Source organism: Lottia gigantea, assembly GCF_000327385.1.
Source record: "Lottia gigantea unplaced genomic scaffold LOTGIsca_41, whole genome shotgun sequence".
In the NCBI taxonomy this organism is placed as follows: domain Eukaryota; kingdom Metazoa; phylum Mollusca; class Gastropoda; family Lottiidae; genus Lottia; species Lottia gigantea.
Window position 1 is genome coordinate 953521 of NW_008709421.1, and position 12004 is coordinate 965524.

At 32.4% G+C, this 12004-nt stretch overlaps 1 protein-coding gene across 1 annotated transcript; it reads right to left on the reverse strand.

Moving 5' to 3' along the window:
- Nucleotides 1–703: 703 nt before the first annotated feature.
- Nucleotides 704–2935, reverse strand: LOTGIDRAFT_73776 (hypothetical protein; the record flags this gene model as incomplete). The annotated part of the gene is made up of 4 exons (XM_009060162.1): nt 704–1055; nt 1589–1869; nt 2109–2339; nt 2861–2935. Coding segments are annotated over 4 exons (939 nt in total), but the record flags the coding sequence as incomplete, so codon positions are not given.
- Nucleotides 2936–12004: the final 9069 nt, after the last annotated feature.

Sequence of the window (12004 nt, forward strand, 5' to 3'; positions counted from 1 at the left end):
TTTTAAGGGTTGTGTTATTAAAGCACTCTGTGAGAAGGAGGTAAAAAAGGTTATCAACCAGGAGAAACTTTTAGCATAACCAAACTTTAACCCATATAACATAACAAAATATGAACATAATAATGATGAGAATAAAGCCACAGACCAGGCCACATACAGGAACCACCATGGAAACCTGAAATTTAAAACAAACGGTTTGTACAGAAAAAATGCAGTTTTGAGAAATATTTTATTCATTTGCCAATTGCACCTATTGTTTTTTAATAGACTTCACCCATTTCTCCCATAGCAGGCATAAAAATAGTCCTGTGCTTGAGTGAAGGGGCATGCATCTCTGAAATGTCATCCTAAACTATGGAACAGTGGAATAGCTCAGTCATGGTTCGTATCCCCACAAGGTAAAAAAAAATTGTGATGCCACTGCCAGTGCTTTTAAAGTAGCCCCAGTGTTGGCTTGGAACTCTTATAAAAAATATCAGTATTCATACTTGAATTCTTTTTTCTCCTTCTCTACAGATTCTTGTCCACCGCCTTCGCCCATAGCTTGTTGGGTATAATATTCTTTAGATCTTTTACTTTCACTGGCTTGTTTCCTTGGTGACAGACGTATAAAGAGTTGTAAAATTAGTAAATTAATGGGGAAAGTTATCAAGGCTGTTTCCACACCAATAATAATATCATTGAGTTTAAATGTGATGGAATCAAACATGACTTGGTCACGGGGATTAATGGTGTCTGGTATACCAAGGAACATCAAGTTGGCCAACATGTAGGTAATAAGTAACGATAGAGCACAAGTCAGTCTTTGACACCTGGTAAAGTTGCTGGTGATGGGTTTACTAAAGATGCTTGCCCATAAATGACCATCACGGAAGTCTTGGCTAGATTTCAGATAAAACTGATACATGCTTTGATTGACAATTTCGCCTTCCACAATGGCAATTATTTCAGCTCTGATTTCTTTAGGTCCTCGATCAACACTCAGCCAATTATCATAAATACAATGCCACGATTCACCAGTTTGTACATCTCTTATTATAACTTCTTTTAGAAACCTACAATATCAAATATATATATTTCAACAATTCCTACATCGAAATATTGTGTAAATTATACAGTCCATTTTATCCGTTTATCACAAGTAATAGAACAAATTTGGACCTGAATACATCAAATACATGTTCATGTAGCTTCCATCCGAATATGGTTCTTTAAGTTAACATCTTGTTTCAAAGTAACACACCATAAGGTAATTGTGGATGGTTGTTGATGAATGATATAGTTTGAGAAACAAAGCTCTACTACAAAAATTTTCAGTGAAAATGAGTGCTGACAGTATATGCTCACTGGTCTGGGAATACTTGATGTCACTCTGCTTCTGTGTTTGAGCATTTTTTATGGAGAGGTTTAATGTTTTTGATGGGTGCAAAATTTTGCAATTAAATCTATCAATGCTTTTATTTGCTATTAATACTTATAGCACCCTTCCTCATTATTCCAGTCAACCCAGCTGTAAATGGGTATGGATAATCTGTACTCATTTCCTCTCTGCAAAAGAAAAAAACTGTATAAAATGATAAATCCTTACCAAGAAGGAGATTTACCAGCATTATCATGCCATATGACAACAGACTTCAGAGGTCCAATACAATGTGGTGTTGTCAAGAGAAACCAATCTTCACTACCAGACATAAACTGTTGACGCTCATTATCTATTAAAGCATGGCGTGAGCTTTGATTGTGTCTGCTGCGAAGATAAAGGAAGACGTCTGATGTTGTACCAGCTCCTTTCCACCATCCAGTCAACACACCAACTAGATACATATAATTATCATCTTTATCATTATCTTCTAGTACGGTAACTCCTCTCTACAAAATGTACCATATACAAGAAAATATCGACAGCAGCATATCTTATATAATTTTCACCAAATGCAAATGCATTTTACAACTTGGTTTGTCAACTCACCCAAAATTTAGGAAACTGGCTACACAAGCTGTTATGATATCTACTGGCATAGTCGTTCATTGCATATGCTCAGATGTGTGAAACTTATCAGCAAAAGGAGCAATTTCTAATGGGAATCCACCAAAAGTTGTCAATATACCTGTCTTAGATCTTTCTCATCTTCTCTTCTAGCCCAGCACAATAAGAATATATACAGAACCCAAATCACCATGATAGTCACTACAACTACAGGGTTATCAAAGAATGTCAGGAATAACTTGGCATCACCAATAGGATTTAATAAATTAGGTGTTATTAATACACCACCACTGAAGGCTGTTAAATGGTTACACTGACAGTGTAGTTTTTCAACACTTGAAAAATTGGTCAACTGCAAAATATAGATAGAGTACCACGTTAAGATATTTCATTATGCTTGTGATTAATTGGGAAAAATTTAAGGACAAAGCTGACAACTCTGTAACTTATTATCATTTAGCACCAAGTTTCAAAAAAAAAAAAAAGTCCATCAATTGTAGCCCAAATGAGGAGTAGTGCAATCTTGAAGAAGATCAGAAAACTTAAAAGAGGCATAAGCATCTCGAAATTCCAGAAAAGAGCTAACCTTTAAGTCTTGTCATTAAGAAGTCTCTAAATTTATACATGATCTCAATTCTAAGATTGCAAATATCTGTTGTATTTTTCCATGAGACAGCCACGAAAGCCAAATGCAGGCTTATAAAGAATAACTTGGTAATTGCGAATTCAGTTCTGATATATTTATACTATCATATTTAAGTTAACTAGTAAGGCAATATAGACATGGAGGTCTTCTCTCAATTGATTTTTTAATGTAAAGTTCCTGCAGTTATAAGATATACACCTTGTTTTTGTTTAAAATATACTAACCACACATCCCTCTTCACTCCATGTCTCATTCTCAACATCCCAAAAAGCACATTTAGAGAGGATCAACTCAACATGAACTTTAACAGCAATATCTCCATCAAAACCAGTAGCATCTACCACACTCCTAGATAGGACCTGGCCCTTGCTTATTGAAATACCAACATAAAACTCTGTTGTATTACTATCATCTGTTACCTCAGGGAAAACTATAACATGAGGATCCTGTTCAAAATGCTTGAAGACTTTAAGTTCTGAAGCAGGAATTGGTATTTGGTATCCTTCATCTTCAATATCTTTTAATGTTAAATTTCTTGGTTGTAGAAGTGGTAATACATGAACAGTGAGATCAGTATTCATGGGTTTGATGAAGAGAATAGGTACTTTGTTGGGTTCTGTGGGCAAGATCAGCAAACTGGAACCACTGTTGACTATTTCTAGAGTATGAAAGTTGTATGCTGCTGTCAACTCTATTTCAAAGTCTTTATTTCCATATTGTGGAGTTCCTTAAAGAATATAAATACTATCATTTAGATTTTGTAGTCCAAAGCTGTAGAGATAAAACAAACTTTAATCAAAATCCAGCAAGAATCGTGCCTTTTAGTGTTTAAGAGCTAAAAATTGAAAGTGTTTTCAAGAACAAGGTCAATAAAACATTTTTTTCAATAGGATTCATACAAAGGTGATTATGAACAATTTCACCAAATTTCGTCAAAATCTGTCAGGAAAAATGTGCCATCTAGAGCTAAAAATTGAACGCATTTTCAGGACAAGGGCAATAACTCATACTAAATATTTATTGATTTTTCTGATTTTCAATAGAGTTTATCCTTAGGTGATAACAAACACTGTCAAAATCTGTCAAGAATTGTGCCTTCTTGAGTGTTTATGACCTAAAACGTAAACATGTTTTCAAGGACATGGGCAATAACTCATACTAAATATTTTTCCATTTTTCTGATTTTCAATCTGGGTGATTTTGGGAGCATGAAAAACCAACATCCAGTTCTCCTGTGAATCATCTACAATGTTCTAAGAAACTTTAAACTGTAGTCACTTTCAGAAATTATAATTATGGTCCCTTTTAATCCAAAGTGGCAGCCAGCACTGTCTTGTAAATTATTTAGATGAAGATAGATCCCTCCCGTTAATATCTACTCAGTACAATATGCAGTATGGCTCCTTTGGACAAACTAATAAAGTCTTATTGAGTTGCTGTTTGTGAATTTCATCTTTTTACTTATAAACTATAAAGTAACAAGTTACTTACTCTTTGTAAAGACTTCAATGTCAAATGGTGTTGAAGCATTCTTATATTTTAATTCAGTCCCATTGGCATTCTTAAGCACCATACTTACTACAGGAATATCAATATCTTTAGCTGATGGACTCCACAGAAATGGATTCTCTTTATATTCACCAATCTAAATATTTAAATGAATATTTAAATGAAAAATGACCAGAATGGAATTTTACCCTACTTTTCTGAACCATGTGGGCTAATGAAGACGGGCAACGCCATGCAGGGTGCAATGAGGGTAATTTTGCCAGGACGGCGGCATTAGCCTGCTCTTTTTCAATTTCCATCTGCACAGCCTGAAGCACACAGGTCTCGAGCGACTAGACGCTTTTTCCATGCCAGCCCCTCTTAACTGCATCACTGACAAGGGGAAACCTGGTTGAAAAATCTGAAGGTATTATCTCGACCTATGCTGGGATTGAACCCTGGTTAACGTGCATGCGTCTTACTCACTGAGCCATCGCGACTCCCTCTGAATATTTAAACATTCATATTTAAACAACAAATAAACACACAAATAACACCATCAATTCTGTTATACTTGCTGTATTATTTTGTAAAGTTAGCTTGCCAGGCAAGGTTATATGTCTGCAATGATTGCAATGTCTTTTATGAATAGAATACAAAGAACTTCACAATCATTTGTGGATCAAGTATAGTTGGCAAATTCTTTTTGATTTTCTGTAGGGTTAATAATAAACAATTTCACCAAATTTTCTCAAAGTCAGTCAAGAATGATAACTTTTAGCAATTGTGGAAAGACAGACATGTGTGACGACAATATATTCACACATGGGTGAATATAAAAGGGAAATTTTTTGCAAAATTAACTTTAACAATTTTAAGAATTCATGTTATACTGCATGTATAGATGGAAGCCATCAACCTACCATATATGCTACACATTTTATGTTCTTCATCATTTAAGAGTTGGGTAAATGGATCGAACTGCTTAAATATTTGAAGTTTCTGAAACAACACATGAGATAAAGAAGTGTAGCAGAAACGAAAAGCACATACCTGATATCCTACAGGAATTTCATTTGGATCTGTTACATTTTGCATTTCAGGAATTGCAAACACTCCTGATGAACCAACTTCCTGTGTAAAGCTACCCAGAGCAGTAGAAATGCGCCCAACAATAAGTGATAATTTAGGTGTATTAATAATAACAGGAGGTTTATCAGCTTCAGCAATATCAAATAAAGCACTACTTATAGTATCATATATCTGAATAAATTTCTTGGTGGCGTTCCTTTCCTAAAATATATTTTACAACACAGTTTTTATCTATTTTCTAACCCCACATGTAATACTTTCAACTTCTTAAAAGAGTACAAGGGTCACTTATAATTAGAACAAAAGAGCCACTTCCAAAAAGAGTACAAGAGCCACTTATAAATGGACTAAAAGAGCCATTTTAGTAAAAGAGGAACTTATAAATATAATATAAGAGCCACTTGTAAATAGAGTATAAGATTTGAGCCACTTCTAAATAGACTATAAGATTTGAGCCACTTGTAAATAGGGTATAAGAGGAACTTATAAATAGAATATAAGAGCCACTTATAAATAGAGTATAAGAGCCACTTATAAATAGAGTATAAGAGCAACTTCTAAATTTAGTATAAGAGCTACTTCTAAATAGAGTAAAAGATCCACATCTAACTGGAGTATAAAGCCAAAATCTAAACCTCTGAATGGTGTTTAAGAACTGACCTAGACAAGACATTGTTGTGAACATTTCTGTAAATTTTTAGTCTTATTACTGATTTATAGCTATTTGTTTGAGTTGATGCTTCTCTTATCTGGGACATCACCTATAATTCTTACCTTTACAACATGTTCTGTATTATGTGCATCATGGTCTGGAATTGTAGTATTTGTGGTGTTCGAGTGATCATGTGATTGGTTAACAGATGATAAATAGTCTTTACCCCTTTCAATATTAACACTCATTAACTTAGCTGCACCATCTAACAATTTCCTTCAAATATATAATTAGCTATTTCATTTATCTAGTTTTCAAATTTAGCAAGATACAATTATTACAAAGATTACAAGTAGCAATTTTTTTAAAGATGAGTTTCCTTATATTTTTAGTGTCATATTAAGCAAACTAGTTGATCAATTGGTGTTTCTTATGAATTATCATGTATCTTAATCATAAAATCATATTCTTATTGCATATAATTAACAGTTTTAACCAATCATAAATGTCCATCTATGTACAATCTGGATAAACAAAAAGAGACTTTTTGACCTTTCTTGATTGGTCACTCATTGGAATTCTACTGGTAATTCTCTTCTAATTTAGCTAATTATGAATTAATTATTGACATGTGAGACAAACTGGTATTTTTCCACATCTACTTTCTATTCATATAAGTATTAGCATTTTCATTTTCATAAATGAAAATAAGGGAACCCATTTTTAAGTAGAATTTGTTTGCAGCTTAGAAGTAAAAATAATGTATGAATAATTTTGACTACATAAGCATACACATTCCAATATTTAAGTTCTTGTTGATCTTTTGTCATGAAATCTTTACACGCTGCAGAGTCACAGTGGACTTCTGAAGACATCAAAATTGTAGAATGTCAAGTGAGAGCACCTTCTTACAAAGAGACAGATTGATTGCTTAGCAATTCTATCAAACATAGACAGCTTATTTTGGAGATTGCATTTACGAATTTGAGCTTGTCGCTAAGTACAGGGGGCATATTCCCCTTCTGGCACACCGATGCCATTTTGTCACTAGGATTGTCAACTGGGATTTGATTTTAGAGTTTCCACATAACTGATATTGTTCATTTATTACTGTTATTATATGTAAGTCAATTTGCTTTGTTCATCTATGAATAAATAAACCAAGTACTAACAAAACGAACAGCAAAACGAAACCAAAAATCCAAACAACACAAGTATCCAAATATTAATGACCTGAACGCCAAAACGAAACACAATTTCAAATTGTAAATTTACCCATTCATGTTCATGTACAGTAGAATATTAATGACTGCAAAGATGATGTCAAAAGCCACCTTGCTTAAATATTAAAGAGACTTTTTTAAAAGGATTTCCAAGGAAAAATTTTGGTTTACTCAAAGACTTACCATTGAAAGTTTAATCAAAATGAAAATACTCGCATTCCAAAACAGAAATAAAAATATCAACTAACACGAAAATATCATAAAACATGAACATTAAATATAAAATCTCAAGAACAAGGATTCTAACCAAGCAACGTCCTTAGTTTTATTCTTTTCTGTTATTCCGAGACCTTTAATATTACTACTCATATGTTGAAATGATTCCCGTGCTATATCCTGATGAAAAAATGCATGAAAATAAAATATGGAATTACAAAATATAGCTTCCAAATCTCGAGGTTTTAAGGTAGGTCATATAGCAATGTAACCAATAACAAGAAAAATACTACTTTAAGCTATACCTCAAAGGAACAGTTTCGCCATTTTTTGGGGTTGATTTGAGACTTTCATGTCCACTTCAATATGTCGTTTCTATATGCAATCTAACTGAAATCCAAAATGGTCTCTTAATGAAGGCGGTCTCTAAGAAAGAGTTTTGGGTCAGCTTGTTATTGAATTAATCTTGTGATGATTAGCAAATTGTCGATAAACTAAGAGCCTAATCTTAAACATGGAAGATAATGAGAAATGTCATGGTCATTTAATTGATTCAATTTGATTTCACGAGAAAATATGATTGTTGGTAGCTTAATGAAGGTGGGTGCAGGATTCACTGTATGACAAAGTCTATAGAAATGACGTCTTTATACATCTTTATAATTTTCAAAACACAGATAGCTCTAGACACATGGATTTGAAATTATGACCAAGAGCTGTGAACACTATAAGTGATTAGCTTAGCTACAAAAATCCCATTTCCAAGACTAAGCTACGATTGGTTGAACCTGTCCCTTTACAAACGAAAGCCAAGACAGACATCAAAGGCCATTTCTAGCAATTCATTCAGCAATAGTAAAATCTAAATTCTAGGTCTATAATCAATAATAAATACCTCTGCCTCCTCAGAAATTTCTGCAGGGTTTTCTACTATCAAAGATAATATTTCAGCATCTTTACCAATTGTCTCTAAGTCATCTGGTAAACTTTCATGTGCCTGACTTATGTCTTCTATCAGTAATGTTCTAATCTATAGATAATAAATCTTCTATCAGTAATGTTCTAATCTATAGATAATAAATCTTCTATCAGTAATGTTCTAATCAATAGATAATAAATCTTCCATCAGTAATGTTCTAATTTATGGAGTATAATAAATCTTCTATCAGTAATGTTCTAATTTATAGAATATAATAAATCTTCTATCAGTAATGTTCTAATTTATAGAATATAAGAAATCTTCTGTTAGTAATGTTCTAATTTATAGAATATAATAAATCTTCTATTAGTAATGTTCTAATTTATAAAATATAATAAATCTTCTGTCAGTAATGTTCTAATTTATAGAATATAATAAATCTTCTATCAGTAATGTTCTAATTTATAGAATATAATAAATCTTCTATCAGTAATGTTCTAATTTATGGAATATAATAAATCTTCTATCAGTAATGTTCTAATTTATAGAATATAATAAATCTTCTATCAGTAATGTTCTAATTTATAGAATATAATAAATCTTCTATCAGTAATGTTCTAATTTATAGAATATAATAAATCTTCTATCAGTAATGTTCTAATTTATAGAATATAATAAATCTTCTATCAGTAATGTTCTAATTTATAGAATATAAGAAATCTTCTGTTAGTAATGTTCTAATTTATAGAATATAATTAATCTTCTATCAGTAATGTTCTAATCTATAGAATATAATAAATCTTCTATCAGTAATCTATAGAATATAACAAATTATCATGTCAACTTTACAAAAGATTGTATAGGGTGAAACTCTGAGTAACAACATGATTCAAGATCTGTTTTAATATTTCTGTCAAATTTCTATAACAATCAAATAGACTTTAAGAACAATAGAGAAATCTAGAAAATGAAACAAGGTAATACATTTCAGATCTTGAATCCATTTCATTTTCAGTTACCCAGAAGTTTTTCATCAGATTACGCCATTGTTATTTTTAACTATTGTAAGATGTATAATGTAAATAATCTGTAACACATAGGGCCTTAATTAATTCCTTTTCCTTCCAACCTGCATCAGATATAGGGTGAAACCAGGTTGAAAAATATGATAGATATAGATAGTATCATTCAGAATTAAACCTTGGACCTTCAGGTAATAGAGCAAACAAATCTAACCAATCAAACTCAAAAGGACATCTAAACATTCATCTCCATTGATTTCATTGCTAACTTTCTTAATAAGTCATAGATCACTGTTAGGAACATCTTATTTCAGTGTGGTCTTTAAAGCAATACATTGTATGTTTTTTTGGTTTTTTTTGTCACACTAATATGGAATTTATAAAAAAATACTAATATAAATTATCAAAATTGATATACCTTAGATTTTTCTTCTGTAGCATTTTGAGTAGTTTGATTTTCAAAATTCAAAAAATTCACTAAATTTTTCTTAATTGGCTGACTTTCTACAAAATGTAACAACATTTAAATGACAAATGGAGTGAGTAGTTTCTAACATCACCCCTATAAAAGAAATGACAATGACATCACAATGTGTAGATAAAGCAAAATCTGGTAACAGATTGAAGATTTAATTTAATATCTCAAAGATAGCTTGCCAGGCAAGGTACTATACGCCCACTGGCAGCTTTGATTTTAAATAAAAATATTTAGCAGTAAAGTATCAATCACCAGTATGAAATATTCAACCTTCAGTCATACACTTCTTTTGAACTCTTTAGGGCAATACTGAATAATATTAAGGATGAGTTATTGCCCTTGTTCTTGAAAACGAGTTCAATTTTTAGCTTGTGAAAACTCTAGAAGACTAATATTCAATCTAAATTTCAAGAAGGGCAATAACTCATACTAAATATTTTTCAATTCTTCTGATTTTCAATAGGGTTTAACCTTGGGTGATTACGAACATTCACGCCAAGTTTCATCAAAATCCGTCAAGAATTGTGCTTTCTAGAGTGTTTACAACCAAAACTTGAACGCGTTTTCAAGAACAAGGGCAATAACTCATACTAAATATTTTTCGATTCTTCTGATTTTCAATAGGGTTCATCCTTGGGTGATTATGAACACTTACACCAAGTTTCGTCAAAATCTGTCAAGAATTGTCCCTTCTAGAGTGTTTACAAGCTAAGAATTGAACGCGTTTTCAAGAACAAGGGCAATAACTCATACTAAACATTTTTCAATTCTTCTGATTTTCAATAGGGTTCATCCTTGGGTGATTATGAACACTTACACCAAGTTTCGTCAAAATCTGTCAAGAATTGTCCCTTCTAGAGTGTTTACAAGCTAAGAATTGAACGCGTTTTCAAGAACAAGGGCAATAACTCATACTAAATATTTTTCGATTCTTCTGATTTTCAATAGGGTTCATCCTTGGGTGATCATGAACACTTACACCAAGTTTCGTCAAAATCTGTCAAGAATTGTCCCTTCTAGAGTGTTTACAAGCTAAGAATTGAACGCGTTTTCAAGAACAAGGGCAATAACTCATACTAAACATTTTTCAATTCTTCTGATTTTCAATAGGGTTCATCCTTGGGTGATTATGAACACTTACACCAAGTTTCGTCAAAATCTGTCAAGAATTGTCCCTTCTAGAGTGTTTACAAGCTAAGAATTGAACGCATTTTCAAGAACAAGGGCAATAACTCATACTAAACATTTTTCGATTCTTCTGATTTTCAATAGGGTTCATCCTTGGGTAATTACGAACACTCATGCCAAGTTTAGTTAAAATCCATCAAGAATTGTTCCTTCTAGAGTGTTTACGAGCTAAATATTGAACGCGTTTTCAAGGACAAGGGCAATAACTCATACTTAATATTTTTCGATTCTTCTGATTTTCAATAGTGTTCATCCTTGGGTGATTATGAACACTCACGCCAAGTTTTGTCAAAATCTATCAAGAATTTTGTCTTGTAGAGTGTTTACGAGCAATTTTGGACGGACCGACGGACGGACATGGGTGACGGCAATATACGCCCCCCAATTTCATGTGGTCGTATAAAAAGGTTATTTGCAGGGATCACGAGATAACTTACTGAGATGGTCGTCGGTGGAATTTTCAACCAGTGCCTCTACCTGCCTCAACAACAATTCAAAAAAATCAGCCCCTTCTTTAAAGGGAAAAACCTATAAATTATAAGACAATGTTTAAATAGTTTAACTGTCAAGTAAAACTAGATTGCAAGGTGAAGTAATATGGCATCAAAGTTAAGTTGAAATATTTCATATTTAGCCAACTAAGAGATTAAAAAAAAGAAATCACCGTTCATTTTTTGACTTCTCTTTGTATTGTGTATAATATAAATATTAGATGTTCCCACTACATCTGAGACCATAACATAATCCACAAAGGCAAATGTCATCAAGAATCAAGAAATCAGAAACCATGGTTGTTCCTTAAGCTTGAAGCAAAGATTGCAAGTCATGAAAGCTTTAACCATTTGAAAGGCATCTATGTTCAAGTACTATAAGAATATCATTTCTAAACAATATTTTCAGTCACTCTTGGATTCACAAACTTATTTTCTCATAAATAATCCAAGTTTCGAAAAGGCAAAAAACAAAAAATCTGATAAGTCACACATGAGTGGAATGGAGTGAGAGGGCTGACAAAAAAAAAAAATGACAAACCTGAACTTGGAGATAGGAGTAAGCAGGTACATTATAGGAGTCAGTTATTGTCACTGTCATA